Source organism: Camarhynchus parvulus, chromosome 3 (genome assembly GCF_901933205.1).
Source record: "Camarhynchus parvulus chromosome 3, STF_HiC, whole genome shotgun sequence".
NCBI classification, from domain to species: Eukaryota; Metazoa; Chordata; class Aves; order Passeriformes; family Thraupidae; genus Camarhynchus; species Camarhynchus parvulus.
The window spans coordinates 77,661,642-77,678,055 of NC_044573.1; the positions used below are offsets into that span (position 1 = coordinate 77,661,642).

At 43.9% G+C, this 16,414-nt stretch overlaps 1 protein-coding gene across 3 annotated transcripts in view; it reads right to left on the reverse strand.

The window, feature by feature from the left end:
- Positions 1-4,349: 4,349 nt before the first annotated feature.
- HPCAL1 (hippocalcin like 1) overlaps positions 4,350-16,414 on the reverse strand; it is a 64,865-nt gene continuing 52,800 nt past the window's right edge. For all 3 annotated transcript variants that reach the window (XM_030945779.1, XM_030945778.1, XM_030945780.1), the window contains 3 exons: positions 9,784-10,186; positions 8,563-8,668; positions 4,350-5,551 (listed from right to left, as the gene is read on the reverse strand). In XM_030945779.1, coding sequence (XP_030801639.1) covers positions 5,454-5,551; positions 8,563-8,668; positions 9,784-10,161 — 582 coding nt within the window. In that variant the 5' untranslated portion in view covers positions 10,162-10,186 and the 3' untranslated portion in view covers positions 4,350-5,453. The remainder of the gene's footprint in view (positions 5,552-8,562; positions 8,669-9,783; positions 10,187-16,414) is intronic.

Consider the following 16,414-nt stretch of genomic DNA (forward strand, 5'->3'; position numbering starts at 1 on the left):
CCTGGGCAGCCTGTTCCAATGCTTGATTACCTTTTCAGTGAAGAAATTTTTCCTTCTATTCCTAAGCCTCCCCTAGTGCAACTTGAGGCCATTTCCTCTCATCCTGTTACTTGTTAGTCACCCCCACCTGGTTACAACCTCCTCTCAGGTAGTTGTAGAAACCAATAAGGTCTTCTCTCAGGCTACTTTTCTCCACATGTTGCTGATGAAAATCTAGATTCAATCCTGTCTCAACGTATATATACCCACATTAGGCTTTAAGGATAGTACTTACTTGGAAACTAAAAAGCAAAATGCAAATAGTGACTGGAAGGTTGTCTGTGTCCTGACCTGGGAAAATCAATGAAAATTTATGTTGTGGGTGACTTTGACATGATGAGACCCTTAGGCAGGACTTGTCCCTGCTCCTGTTCTCTGCTGCAGAGAACCCATCCCCAGTGCTGGGAAAGAGAAGGTACAGCCAAGTGCCAGAGAAAAATGGGCTCCCTTGCTTACACCTCATTTCCTGAAGAATGGCCTGGGTAACACTGCAAATTTCACCCAGCATGTAATTTGTCATAATTGCTGTAATATATCTGTGACCATCTTGGATTTTAGAGTGTGACCCACCTTCTGCACTAAGTTCCCATACTGCTTTATGAACAGTTTATTTAAAGAAAAAAAAAATGTTAAGGAACCTACCAAAGTCCTGGGCAAAGGATTTGCATTGTTTTGGAAAGGTAAAAAAAAATGCTGGGGTGGGTGCCCTGGAAGCACAGCTGTGAACTGGCAGTGGTCAGAGGTTTAGTGACACAGCTCCCAGTGCCAGGTACAGGGTAGGGAAGACACTAAAGATGTGTTCAAAGCAACAGTCCACAGGCAGGAGGGTTTGAGGGAGCTGATCATGACCCACCCAGGCCCCAGCAACACCTAACACCAAGGTGTGGGAATGTGTGTAGAGAGGAGCAAGGAAGAGATCCTGCTTCTCACCTTCATGTAAGAGATAGGTCCCTCTAGTGACAGCTCAATCAATACAGATTTTGTTTGTGATAAATTGTTCCTCCATCAGGAAGAACCAGCTAGCTCTTAAAATAACCCACCCATCTGGTGGTGGTGACCTTGCCTGTCTGTCCCCACAGACACCAGGCTGCTGCCATGACACTTCCTTGCCTCCTTCTGGCGGTGGTTTCTGACTAGCGTGACATGGCTGAAAGCCTGGGATTAACCTGACCCTCTGGTGATGCACTGGCTGCCCTTTAGGCACAGTGAACATGAGTGTGTTCAGAAGTGTGTCTGCATCCAAACCACCACACTGGATACGTGTAGGCACCAGGTAAGTTCTGCTTGCAGGCACACTGCTCCCAGCAATGCAGGCACGTCTCCAAAGCTCCTACACAGAGATGCTCTGCTCTCCTCTCCCACCCTTTTCCTTCTTTTCAATAAAGCATCTCTCCTCCCAAAAGAGATAACAGCAATTATCAGGTTCATCAGCACTATATCTACCCTGGTGCAGCACAGGGAGCTCAAAATGCCAGTCTGCCCACTGGACCATTAAAGTTGATGGCTGTTCCTAACCTTTAAATATGAATAGAGCCCTGCATAATGGATCGAGGACTATCCATGGAGACCATCTGCCCCGTGCTTGCAGAAACGTTCACGTTGTTCTTCACAGGAGTTTATTACTCAGAGGCTATTGCTAAAAATACATTGCAAAGGGCCTGATGTAAAAACAAAGGGCCAATTGAAACTTGGCAAGAGACACCCAAAACTGAACCCAAGCACCTCTGCCAACCATGCTGGAGTTAGGCTGCAACCAGACAGACTTTATCCAAAAGGTAATGACATAATTCTGAATTAGCTTAACAAGACCTGCAATTCATACAGAAAAGCCTGAATTTATGTAGTAATTAGCCAGAGCTTTCAGTGTTCAATATCTCCATGGCAAGAAAATAATCACATAGGTTATTAAAGTGAGGCAAAAATGGACACAATTATGAGATTTTTTTGTACTGAACTACTTTTGCTAAGTTTGACTCCATTTTTCACTAAAAATACAATTCACAAAAACACTTAAACCACTTTACAAGTTGAAGTTTCCTATGAATCACCTGGACTTGATTTCCCAAATGTTTAACCCCTCTACACAACAGTCCCTCTATGAAAGACATTCCTGGGAGCCCAACAAGCAGTAAAGCTCTCTTATCTTTTCATTGATTTCTGAGCTGGTTTTGAACTTTGCCTGTATCAACATGCAAATGACATCCTGGAGAAGGAGCCTGGAAATTGTTCTGAGTCCTTGTTACCAGCCAGGAAAGCAGAGACATCCTCCAAGGAGCTGCTCAAGCACAGCCAAGATGACCAAAGTCACCCAATGACTGTGAATGCACCTGTGAAGCAAGTCTGACTTTAAAAGAGCTGCTTGGCAGCAGCAGATAAAACCCTTTCCAGTACTTAGTTGGCCTTTTAATTAAAAGGTCCCCCATATCAGAAGCCACCTTTGAAAAGCTCAGCCTGGTTGGGCTTCAGAGCATCTCTCATTTTCCCTGGGATGCCATGCATGTCCACCTTTCCTGGGCATCTTCCTTCACTTCTCCCTGGAAGGCAAGCTGGGAGCATCTTACTCACACAATTTCTGCCAGTCCCAGTCTGAAATGAAATCATCTTGCCCTGAAAAGAAGAAACTCCTTAATAGCCATGAAAACAGTGAGAGATAACTGGGAAAACTCCCAAATCTAGGCTTGGATAGTTTAAAGAGGCAAAGGGAAAGACAGAAGAAATTGGGTCCGATGAAGCAGGACACATTCCCAGTGTCTGCACAGGGCTGTGCAGGGGCTTGTCAGACTGTGGCAGGCAGCAAACTCCATCATGGATACCTTGGCACACATCAGAGAAAAAACCGTAACATCAAAGAAATGGGAACTTTCTAACCTCTAAAATTTAGGTTCTTTTACTTTCTTTCTGCAAAAACAAGGTAAGCTTATTTATCAAAATGAGCTTCTGTAAGGAGTTTTTTTTCTCCATATGAGAAGAGTTTGGGCTTTATTGAACAGTTACTTAAACTTGCTATTCACTACAGTCAGCAAAGGAAACCAGAAGAAGTGAGATTCCAGGAAAAGGCAGTAAAATTTCCACTTAGAGAAGCAAATGAAAATGAGCTGCTGCATTTATGAATGCTGCAGCAAAACAATTTTTAAATCTTTGGTACCCAAGATATCATGCAATGCTTGACTGATTATGCCTGACTCATTTTAAGAATACAGAAACAAGAGTCAAATGTTGTGGTCCACCTCAGAGGTACCATCCCAGCACAAGGTCAATGACATTTTTTCACACTCAGAACGATACAGAAATGATAAAGCCCAGTGGCCAGTTCACATCTAAACAGCTGTTTTTGGCCCCAATCCATGCAAGAAGAGTCATTAGTGTAAGAACATCTACAGCATATCTAACACTCCAGCATCTCCTGGCAGACAGACTGACAACATGAACACAAGCAGGCTGGAAACAGATGATCAGCTACTGTGGAATTAGATTTTTTTCAGTAGTTGGGCTTTTTTTCTGGGCTTGCCCTGGGAAAGCAGGCAGGCTTCTGATTAACATCCCTTTCAGGGCTGCCTCATCAGCAGGGTGTTGTGGTTGAAAGGACTGTTGGTTTAATTGCTCAAATTTGAATTTCCAGGGGAAAAAATGAACACACTCTTTTGCTGGCAGGACTGACACAAGTTTGTATTGCAGACCAAGTCTGATTATATGTATTTCCACTTGGATATTGCAAACATTTCTCTCTCTTTCTTTTAATAAAGTATTATCATGTACTAGAACATTCTAGTTCACCACTACTAGAACATTCTACACAGCAAAAATCCCTTCATTACATGCTCAACATTAACTTCAGGCCAAATAATTTTTGATACTTTATTTTGCAGAGAGGGCAGGCTTATGCAGCTACTGGCAGACCTGATGAATGTGGAGAAAATTGCTTCCCATGCTACCAATGTCAAATGTTAATCCAGCAAGTACCTGACACCTGACAGGAACTTTATTTTAAAAAGCTGTGGCCATGGTAGCCCAGCCAGCAGGGCCAGCAGCTTCTCCTTCATTGCCTTGAGTTGCTCTGCATCCAGCAGAAACTGAGTTGTCACCTTTCTGCAATCTTTACCCTGGATTCAGCTGGGATGGAGCTGGATCCCACAGGCACCAAGACCACTGTGTTAACCCAGCCACAACAGTCAGCTCCCAAAACCCCTATGCATTTAAAGGCACTGTTTCTCAGACAAGACTGAGAGGTTTTGTGCAGGGAGCCATCCTTGCGCTTCCCCAAATACCTGACACTAGGAACTTGGTGCATGGCTTAGATCAAGACAGGCAGCGACAAGAAAAGTAGTCTTTTATTTCAATTAATATTTCTTGGCATTAGGCAGATATTAAATAACACTGGAATGCACAAGACTATTAACATATCGACAGCAAAAGGGAGGAGGTGTAGCCAAGTTGAGAACAGCAGTGCCAGTCACGTCACCTCAGGGCACTCAAAAGCCATTTAACGCAGCAACCACCAGAAAGTAGGACTCCACTGAGAAATACAAAATGAGGATGAACTCCTTTCAGGTCTTTTGTCAATACAGTAATACCGGAATGACTGACAGTAAAAATGAACAAATATTTGCATTCAGGAATTAAACAGAGTGAAATATCCACAAACTGCTAGTCATGCATTTCTTTTGGAACAGCAATTTGCTAATGCATAAATATCACAAAAAAACAATCTCCAAGATTTGAATAAATCACAGACGACTAGAAGAAACAAAGCTTGAATTCTATTTTATGCCTTAAATAGATGACCTAAATATTTAAAATTTTACTTCACCATATATATATAATTTATATATATATTAAAAGAAAGTAAAGACCATTAGATAAGTGCAAGCAATTTTCCTCAAAAAGAAAATTGGAACCATGCCCAGGAAAGCTGCTTTTTTTTTTTCCTTTTTTCTTTTTTTTTTTAACTTTCTACTCCATTCAGTCCACTTTTTTTTTCTTTTTTTCCCCTCCAACATAGTAATTTCTGAAGCAAAATAAATTATCTACCATCTGCTATTTTGGGTAAAAGTCCTACCTAGCATCTTCTCGGGAACTATGGGAACATCACCTTTCTCACGGACTAAGTGAAGTGGTATTTCGCCAGCCATTGAACTCTCTCATAGTTGCATGTAAACAAACCTTTCGATTAATGTTTCAAATGTGCAGAGTGAATGGTAACGTTACAGGGAAGCAGAACCGGAGCTGCCACAGGAGAACTGCACTGGTGTTAGTGGGGGAGCGAGGGCTGGTTCGCTCGGACACATACGCACACACACAATCTGGCAACGGGGTCTTATCCGCGAAGTGTGGAGGGATGGTTGAGAAGGCATCCGTTTGCGAGCAAAGCTTGAAGGACACAAGCCGAGGTTCTCTGAGCACACTGTCCGCTTTCATCAGAATTGGCTCGCACTACTGGGGTCGCACTGTAACAACCGCACGATGGAGGGATCACTCTTGGCACCTTTGATGAACTCTTCCAGCGACAGTTTACCTGAAAGGGAGGACAACCAAAATGGAAATCGTTTTTTAAAAGTCAGTTGTTCCTGTCACCATTGCTGTAGCAGAGAATCCCTCCTCACCGAGGCAACGTAACATCTATTTAATCTACCACAAAGGCATCGAGGGGAATTTAGCGCAATGCACGGCAGCTAAATCCTACTCAAGCCTTTAAGCCCAAATGCATTTTTCTTTTGCAAACCAATCCAGCATAATAATTGCTATTTCTTTATTTAAAAAGACAGTCCGAAATCTAAAAACAACTCTTACAATAAATCTAAAAACAACTATTCCAGTACCATTTGGCAGCTTTTTGCTCAGAACCAGACTATATGAATAACATGACAAATGAACATAAGGTATGGTACCTAAACACATGTATGCTTTGAAATTATGCTTTTATTACTACAACACTTGAAACCAAAATATTCCAAATATCCCCACTTTGTCCTCTTGTTCTTGTGACATGTAGGGATGAGCAGTCATGGCTTCTCTAGCACCTACAAGGTTGGATTGGGGTTTGAGCAACCTGATCTAGTTCAAGATGTCCCTGCTCAATGCAGGGGTGTTGGGCTATATGACCTTCAAAGGCCCCTTCCAACCCAAATTATTCCATGATTCCATGACTTTGCAAGTCACTTGCTGTGCCCTGCTGGGTGTACAGGAATAGGATGGCTTTACAAGCAAAGCCAGCCCTGGGGCACACCTACTGCTATGTATTGTTCCTGAGCATTTCTGTTTTATACATCTTTAATTTAGGCCGGAGGAACTGACTTGGATGGACCTTGTAACAGTCTGAGAATCTGAAAATTGATCTCTGAAGGAGCAACCACCCCAGTATCCCCTGGCTCCAACAGTCCCATGGAATGTCTTGATACAGCAAGGAGGAAATACTCCATCTGCTCCTTCAGATCTCATGGTGAGGTGACCCAGCCCCCCACCAAGTAGCTAGCACCAATACTCCCCTGCTCCAGCGCCCAGAACCATGGCAGAAATAGGACATGGTAATATTAATGAAAAATGAAATTTTCCCTATGAAAAGGAGGCAACAAGCATATGCTGCACCCCAGACACCATGTCTAGTAATCTCCCATCTAGCTTGTGCACTCACCTACCCTACCCTCATACAACACTCCAGGGCTATCCTTACCCACCCCAAACTGCTATGCTCGAGACAGGAGCCACGTACAAACATCTTGCACTTGGGAGCTGCCTGCTGCCACTTTTGGCCACATGCACCCAAAGAGAGAGAGGCACCAGCTCATTGTGCCAGTCTGCACCAGCCCCAGGATGCTACCAGCCTGTTGTGGGGATGGAAGAGGAATGACCCTGGTGGCCAGCACCATAAACAGGCTGAACAGGGAGGAACTCCTCTCCCAAGTAACACGCCACAGGGCAAGAGGAAATGGCCTCAAGTTGCACCAAGGAAGGTTTAGATTGGATATTAGGAAATATTTCTTCACCAAAGGGGTTGTCAAGCATTGGAACAGACTGCCCAGGGCATTTAAAAGATGTGTAGATGTGGCACTTAGGGACATAACTCTATAATTCCATGAATGAGCAAGTCTTCCTCTTGTAGAAATTACAGAAGCTCAAAAACCCGTGGCACACTAATTTCTGGCTTTTAAGCTAATGTTCCCAAACTAAGTGTTTTTAACAAAAGCAGAGGCCTCCTAATTACCGGGATATTTCTTGGTTTGCCCTTTGCCTTGTATTACTTAAAAGCAAAGCCCAAATCAAAATCTATTTGCAATGACCAACAGTCAGATGGGGAAGAAACATTTTCAGTCACCAGACACACATGTGCAGATGTTATTCCTTGGCATTGCATGAATTGCAGGGCTGATATTTTACTGGGAATAGGATGATTTTATTTCGGCAACAAAGTGCAACAGATGGAGGATGCATTTATATGGCAGATTTTGAGACCACTACTCTGTTACACATCTGCACACATTGCTACTTTCCGCAGACCAAAAATATTTTAATCATGTTACTTTAGGGCCGTCCACATGTTAAGCCAGGGGATGAAGTGTTAGTTTTGATGAAGTCAAAGGTAAAATACTTGAGGACTTCAGCAAGGCCAGGAATTTGCCCTGGGGACTGCAGCAGCAGACACCAAAATGCAGCCATAAAATCCTCTTAAATAAAACTGTTTATGTACATAAAAGGGTATTTTTTCAGGTCTCCATATCTCAGTGCTAGAATCAAATCTTTGCTCTCACTGAACACATCAATAGGACACAGCTCCTGACTGATGTGGGCAGCTGCCACGTCAGGGTAATTCCCAGGCAAAAGCTCCACCTCAACTGGGAATAGAGGAAACATGTCATCAAGCTGATGAGAAGAGGAAATTGATCATTTTTTGCTGTATTTTTCAAACCCAAGGAAATGAGCCAGCACAGGTGGAGGGGTTGTGATGTGTACACTGTCAGATAATTTATCAACGAACTCCACAACCTGGCTTGGGAGCTGCTACATCTCCCTGATGCTCATAGTGCAGCAGAGGTGTGTGACCATGTGTTTATACATGCTATAAACACACACAGAAAATAAGTGTTACGGATTTGGGGAATTTTTGCTTTCAGGTGCTCAACCACATTCAGGACTCATGTTACTGATGACAAACCCAGGAGTGCAACCCTATCAAGGGCAGTGGGAACAAAATCTTGTGCCAGGTTTGTGCTGTGCCCAGAGAAAATAGCCCAAAGACAGGGGGATTTCAGAGGAGCCTTTGCAGAAGGGGATTAACTCACGAAATGCCAGGGAAGGACTGCTCCCCTATCAGCCCCCCAGCAGGAGAATTCACCCTCTGTTCACTGCTCACTTATTCACCCTATTTATGATTGGACCAGAGATGCTTAACAAGGCCAGGCAGAAACCAGAGGCACTACTGAGGACATTCCTACCCTTTCTCCCCTCTCCCAGAATTCTGCCATCTACCAAGGCTAGGCTAGAAAACCTCTATTTCTAGAGCTTAGGAAGGGGTGCCAAGGGCAATCCTACCGTCATTGTTTGTGTCCATCTGTCTGAAGATCTTGTCTGTTCGCTTCTCAGGAGTGGATTCATCCTCTGGCATTTTCATTACTGATGAAACCATTTTGTAAATTGCCTGAGTATTAAAAAAAAGTTTAAAAAAAGAGATATAAGAAAAACACAATCCAAATGATAAAGCATGGGACAGAGACAAAGAATTTAAGTCTGTAGCAACAAAAAAAGACAGCTGACCCTGGCAGGCAGCTGCAGGACTTTATAAACCAAAATGAATGGGAATTTCTGACTGCAGCTTTTTTATTTTTCTTCCCTGTATTCATTTGTGCTTCAGAAGAAGAGCTGGGTCACTTTGACTGAAAGTCAGAGTCTAGATTAATGTATGAGCAGGACTGAGCTGAAATAGAGGAGACAATGGTGCAGCAGGGCTAAGCCAGCACCTCTTTGTCTGGCTCTCACCCTCCACCCAGTTGTATGTATGCATGTGGGGTGCTACATGGATTATGGTGAATATGAATACACAGCAATAGGGGTTGTTTGCCTTTGGGGATGGGTAAGGAAATGCTTCTTCTGACTTACAAGAACATGAATAATGATAAGGCCTCTTTAGAGCTTCTGTTGTCCTAGACTTCCACCTAAATTATCCCACCCCAGCCACGAGGACCAGTGTCAGGGCACTGGCTGATACATGACTCCCTTGCACTGCACAGGACACACATCCCAACTGCACAGTGGGTGACAAGCAGCCACTGCCAAGGCCAAACCCCTGCCAGCATGTAAGGTAGGGGCACAGGGGACTGCACTGCCTGCCCCCACTATAGCCTGTGGTATACATGTCCTCTGCCTTTGGGACACAAAGGCATGCTACAGCCTTTCATCCAGAGTTCACACTGACTCAGATTTGAAGATTCAAATAATTAATTCTGAGATTAATCAGGTCAACAGAATTTGCATTTAGGGTTTTTGATCCTGTGAACATCACACTAAGAAACTCCCAGGGAGAGCTGCAGAATTTTGGCTGCAGGCCAGCTGCACAAGTGCCTTGTTCATATCTCAGGCCTTTCCTCATTTGCATCTTATAGATCCCATCATGGGTCCTACAAAACCATGGGCTCAGGAACCTCCCTGGGGCAGGAGTGACCCAGCTCAGCACATCCCTCATCTCCAGCTCCAGCTGTCTCATGGTGAAGAGGCTACAGCAACACCAATAAGATGTCCAATAGAGATAATGCTCACCTGCACTATTTCTAGCATTTCCCCACGGCTGATGTACCCGTTGCCATCCAGGTCATACATACTGAACGCCCACTTCAGCTTCTGCTCCAGCTTGCCCCGGGAGGTGACGCTCAGGGCGATGATGAATTCCCTGAAGTCGATCGTCCCGTCGCCGTTAGTGTCAAAGGTGCGGAAGACGTGCTCCGCAAACTTTGACGCGTCGCCATAGGGAAAAAAATTTGCATATATTTTTTTAAACTCTTCTACAGTCAAATGGCCCGTGGGGCAATCTTTTAGGAAGCCCTTGTACCACTCCTGCAGCTCGTGGTCTGTGAACTCAGTGTTCTCACGCAGGTCCTGGAGCACCTCGGGGCGCAGCTTGCTGTTCTGCTTCCCCATCCTCTTCTGGGTCTGGGTTCAGCAGCTGCAAAGCAAGAGAAAATCTGTCTGAGCTCCAGCCATGCTAGGCAGAGGGGGGCTGGGGAGAGGTAGAACCCTGCTAGAAACAGAGGGTCCCCTTGGGGCAAGGGGGAAAGAGGAGAAAAAGGATGCTATAAATCACCAGGAAAAGACCTCATTTAATTTGGCTTCCTTTCCTCTTCTCTAGGCTCTCTCAGTGATTAATATGCTGTGGAGGAGAAGGTAGTTCAGGAGGAAGTATTTGGGAAATATTAATTCTTATTATTAATCCTTATTATATGGTAAACAATAAAGCTCAGTATTTTAGTTCTGTGCTGCAATCCCACTCCTCCATCACACGGCTTGCAATGCCCAGCTCTGGATTCCTACACAGGCTGATCTGCTGCCATGACTGAGCGGGAGCAGGCAGGGACAGCAGCAGTGATGAAAAGACAAATCCATCTGTTCAAAAGTGAAAGTAAATGCAGCTGAACAAGAAGCAAGAAGGGCAGGTGGCTCCGTGCCTGTCATGTTTGCATTGTCCAGATGTTCTTTGAAACCCTTTGGCTTATACAGCTTCTCCTCCCTCCCTGCATCACTTGCCCCACAGCAATGGGAGCTTGGTCCTGTACGGTGGGGCTTGGTTGGTGCTCCTTGTGGCACCGGAGAGTCGCAGGGGGGTGCAGCAAGGGTAAGCTCAGCACAGCCCATGCTCAACAGTAGCACCCCAAAAGACTTCTCCCTCTTTTTCTCAGCCTTGAAGGCAGCATGAGCAGATGGATCACTGCTACAGCAGCACTAGCACAAGTGATTTCATCCCTTCCAGCCCTCCCAGCAAATCAGAGAATAAGGCTTTTTGAAGCAAAATGTTTGGCAAAGCAACTCTTTTCAAGTTTACTTGGGTTTATACTTTTAGAGAAGCTTATTCAGAGGGTTCAATATTCCCTCACCAGGGCCAAAGCACATTTAAATCCAGGATTTCATCAGGATATCAGGAGAGGGCTGGGTCTGTCCTCTCTCTTGACAATGCCCATGTTGTGCCACACAAGGTGAGACTGCCCAGCAATAGGAGAGCTCCTTCAGCAAAATGAAAGATGGTCAATCTGCACTTAGGCAACAACAGGAGAAAAACCAAAACCTTGATAATTTCTTACTTTTATCCCTTGCAGTTTTTCATGGCTACCTAGCAATATCAAACTGTGCTGCTGAGCTAGAGGTTAAGCTGCATGTCCTTCCTCATATTCAAGAAGTTTATTCACAAGTGTACACAAACCCCTGTGACTGGTTTGCATAAATGATGTTTCTCTGCACAAACTGTTGTGCCTGTTGGGTTTGCTCAGAGCCAATGCAGAAGACAGGTTAATAATAGGCCAACATTGCAGACTACCTGGAAACTGCAAGAGCTGAGCTGCAAAGCATGCCGAAACCAGGAAAAACAGGGGCTAAGCACTTCCCAGAGAGTAAAAATTCCAAGCGTGCATAACAACCCAAAAAAATTTAAAATGTTAAAGGTCAGCAAAAAATAAGCTGCTCTACAGCAGAATGTAAGCTTGTTTTATTTGTATTCCATTTAGTCTGTGCACTGCCTCAGCAATGTAAAAAATCCACATCCTGCTCTGTGGCTTAATGCTCAGAGACAAACAGCTGCTCGTTAGTTCCGTGCATTAACGGACAACTGTGTTGTCATTAGTGCTTCTCTTTTCCAGAAAAGCTGCCAATACTTCAACTCCAAAGCTTTATTTTTGTCCACTATATTACAGTTTTCTCCACATACCTGACATGCCTCTGCTTGCTCCCAACGTGCAGGGATGTTACAGCTCCTGGTCCCTGCCATTATCACCCTTAGGAGAGCATCAGGCTGCCCTCCAGTTAAACCACTAACTCTCAGCTACTGCCTTTCCATCTTCGAATCTTCTCTGCTCCAGATAGTCATCCTTGCAGTGCCGAGGGCAGAAAACACAATATTCCAGTCTGCTGAAGTCAAATTGCAGAAAAGAGCAGCTTGGAGCAAATAATGGATCAGATGTGATCCATTTTTTTAAAGAGCAGAAATTGTAATAGTATGTTCCTCTCCTTGGGTGAGGAGGTGCCTGCAGTTTCCAGCCTTCAGTGAGCCCTTCCACTTCATGATTCCCAGACGCTTTGTAACAACTAGCATCTGGAAAAGCAGTCCCTGCCTCATCAACCACTGCCTCAGAATTCCCTGGGAGAGGGGCAGGAGGAACAGCAGAGCCCACTTAACACATAAGCAGAAATTGCCTCAGCTTTATTGACGCTCAGGGTTAAGGACTGCAAATCTTTCAACTGGTAGTTAAAAGAGGTTTGAAAAGGTTTAATATAATTTCTCCCTATTCCTGTAATATCTTTATCATTCCCGTTCCCTTAAAAAATAGAGACCCCTAGACAACGGAGAGGTAAGGTAATCATTCTAGATTAATAGAATAAATAAATAAATCTAGAACTAGATTTCACTACTTCTCCTAGTGGTAGATATATCTTGTTATTTGAAGAGATGCTCATTAAATATCAGCTTCAAAAGCTTTATATTCAAGCAATCTTTGCATTCAAAAGATTACAGACCCTTTCAACACTTCCTCCTCTTTCACATCACTTTATATCAGAAGATGTGCAATGCTCTGAACACAACCTTTTTTTTGCATTTGAGCTTTCTGAAAGGCTTCATAACGTGTTCAGCCCAAATGCAATCCTGCAGTTGTAACCAATTTCATGTGAATAATTAAATAACCAACATTAACATTAATTTATTAAAGCCCATCTGAAAAAACAGCTTTGATGTAAATTGTGTTGCAGGTAGCTCCTTCAAAATGAAATGCCTAAATATCTCATTAATCATGACAGCAACCCCTGCTGCTGGCATCCAACTGACATTTCATTCGATTGCTATAAAATGCTTTCATCAACTCACTTTCCAGAGGCTCAGCAGCTGATTTAGCCACAAGACCACTCAGAGGATGGCTGCTAATGGAAATCACAGGGAGCAGGGCTGGGATGCTCTGGTCAGTCCTGTGATTAGGGCTGTGTTTTGTTGTTCTTTTTTAACAAGCCTTTACCAGCTAAATCACTTGTCGGTGTAGAAAGCAAAGCAGAAGAGACATCTTGCACCCAACATTGCCCCAGGCAGTTAGCAGAGACCTAACTCCAGCATATCTTGCCTTTCCCTCAATTCCCATCACACCAGGGTGAAATCCAGGGAAGAGATATCACATACACTGCAGCAAGGTCTGTCCCTGCTTTCCTTGATGAGCAAAAGCCCTCAGAGCATCTGGCACTATCACAGCAGCAAGAAAAACAATCGAAGGAATGCCCTTGAGGTGATCAGACAAGGAGCATCTTGGTTGTCTAAATGCAGAGCTGAGGCCTTAGCAAGTCAATCACTGCTTGTGAAAGAGACCCTGGACCATGTAAGGCTTAAACAGGGGGAAATGCAGATGCACTTTTGTTCCAGTTTCACACCAAAATTTTTGTTAAAATTATGTGGCACCTGTTCTAATTCTAATTAATTCTAGCCAGGCTCAAAACAAAACTGCCAGAGAACTCCCACCTGAATGTAACCTCTGTCCTTCTAGGCTTACAGAAAAATCAGCAATAATCTCATAGCAAAAGCCTAACAATGAGCAAAAAGGTCTTTTACTGAGGCCAAGACACACACTGGTGTCCTGGTTTCAGCTGGGGCAGTGTTCATTTTCTTCCTAGTTGCTAGCCCATGGCTGTGTTTTGGATTTGAGAATGAAAATAATGTTGATAGCATGCTGAAGTTTTAGTTGTTGCTGAGCTGTGCTCACCCAAGTCAAAGGCTTTTGCAGTTTCCTGTGCTCTGCCAGTGAGAAGGTGCACAAGAAATTTGGAGGGAGCACAGCCAGGACAGGTGACCTGAACTGAACAAGGGGATACTCCATGCTGTCATGGTCAGAATATAACTTGGGGGGGATTGTCAGGGCAGGGGGCTGATCACTGCTCAGGGATGCACTGGGCACTGGTCAGCAGGTGACGAGCAATTGCACTGGGCATCCCTTGTTTCTCTTGCATGTTACCTCTCTCTCTCTTTTTATTATCTCCCTTTTCACTACAATTGTTATTATCATTATTATAATAATGTTTTATTTCAGTTATTAAACTTTTCTTATCTCAACCCACAGATTTACCTTTCCCTCCTCCAGATCTCATCCTCGTCTCTCTGCGGGCTGGGGTTAAACCACAAGACTGGGTTGTGGAGTAACTGTAGCAAAGTCTGAAACAGCTAAAGTAGCAATTCTGTGTTTTTACCAACAGATGGACTGGCTGTCAGCTTCCACACACTAAAGTACTTGAAATACTTGTAACAAAGCTCAGTGCATCCCACTTTCACAAGAGCTCTCAGTCAACCACCAGTCACAGCCAGTAGAAGTGTGCTTCGACCATGCAACCCAGAAAGCCAGAGACCAAACCAGCTTTTTACTGCAAAGCTTGTGAAAGCAAAACCGCCTTGAAATGAGCTCATCATGGGATCCTCTCATTGAATCAGTTACGGCTGCAAAAGGAGGAATAACTCCTTAGAGAAGTATTTCCTTGTGCAAACCCCCTTGGATACTAATTTAGTGCTAATAAAAAGAGGAAAATTGATGAAATGCCTGTCTATAGGACAGAGGTGCTTTCCAGCTGAGAAAGGCAGTGCACAGAGAAACAGAACAAATACTCTTCATATTATCAGAGCTATCTGCTTTGCAGGGGGGAAGTGTAGCACCATTTCTCTTGCAGTGCTCACTTATAAAGCAGAATAAGTGTGTCAAATCTGTTACAGTCATGAAGCTGCTCCATGACTGCAGGAGCCCAAAGAAAATGAACAGCATAAGCCAGGCAGCAAACATTGCTCTGGGTTGGTCTGAAATTCAAGAACCATTTCAACAGGGGTGGAATATTTTTTTATTAAAATATCTAAAGCATCAGATTTGTCACTAAGGCTCTATCTTTAAAAGTTTGATCCTTGTACTAAAAAAAAAAAACAAAACAAAAAACAACAACAACAACAAACCCCCACAGAAATAAGCAAACAAAAGCCCCACAAGAAAACAACAAAACAAACCAACCAAACAAAACACCACAAAAAACTCCCCCCAGGCAGTCCAAAGGCAAGCCTGAGCCACTGAAGATGCATGTTGGCACAGTTCGGGAGCGAGCCCTTGAGAGTACATTTCCTGCACGGGTAGCAGCAGCTCACACCAGCTCAGCCACACACAGAGGTGCTCAGGAAGCCTCCAGCTCCCGCGGGCCAAGCTGTAAGAGGGAGATGGGCTCCCACACACCCCAGCCAGTGACAAATGTTTAGGTAAAAAATGATCAGGCAGCAACATGCTGCAAAACAGGATTATAACAACATCCTCTGGACCATGCTTTGCCGAGAGCTGCTCAGGAGCTCTGATCTGAGATGGGGATGGGGGGAAATGCGCAGTTACATGGGCTGGGACAGATAATGAACTCCAGAGTGAAGACCAGATTGTGTTACATGTTTTAATGTCAGTATCCTAAGCAACGAGCAAGGCACAGGATATACAAATACGTTGCTATAGATATCTGGTCCTGCCTGGTAAACTCGTGTGAACTTCTTTCCTGCCCTGCGGCAAAAGCCAACACCCACATACCAGCCACTGCTGCACCTGTCGCATTTTCCCAGGCTGCAGACACAGGCCCAAAAGTAACACCTTTTGATAAAGTCTGAATTGCAAAAACGAGTTTCTTCACCTCTTGAAAAGCTAATAATAGAAGCAGTGAGATAAAAGAAATACCTTAATCAATAATGCTGCAAAAAATTCAAAGCCTGCAGGGTTTGAGATGCAAAAGGCTCCTGTCAAGAGGGCCTGAAGCTGCTGAAACTGCTGCCTTCAGGGAAACAGAAAGAAAAACGAAACCTGACAAGTGAAGAAAAGACCAGTCTAAATAAATAAGTGGTCTTTTTAAATTTTTCACTTTCAGTGACTAATTCTGCTTTTATTTATATAAGAAACATTGCTTATTTGCAACTTATTTTCAAGTTCAATCCTTTTCAGAAGTTTATTAAAAACAGCGGGCGAGGGGGAAGGACCACTCAATGTACCACCCACATTTCAGTTTCAGAAAACTCAGTAACAATTCACGTATGCTCATTGAATGTCCTTCGAAAGGTAGAGTGAATTGGTAAAGAGACCTCAAGCCACCTCACTGTGTAAGTTTATCCATAAACACACACTCAGGAACTATATGGTCTTGAAAACCTGATTCC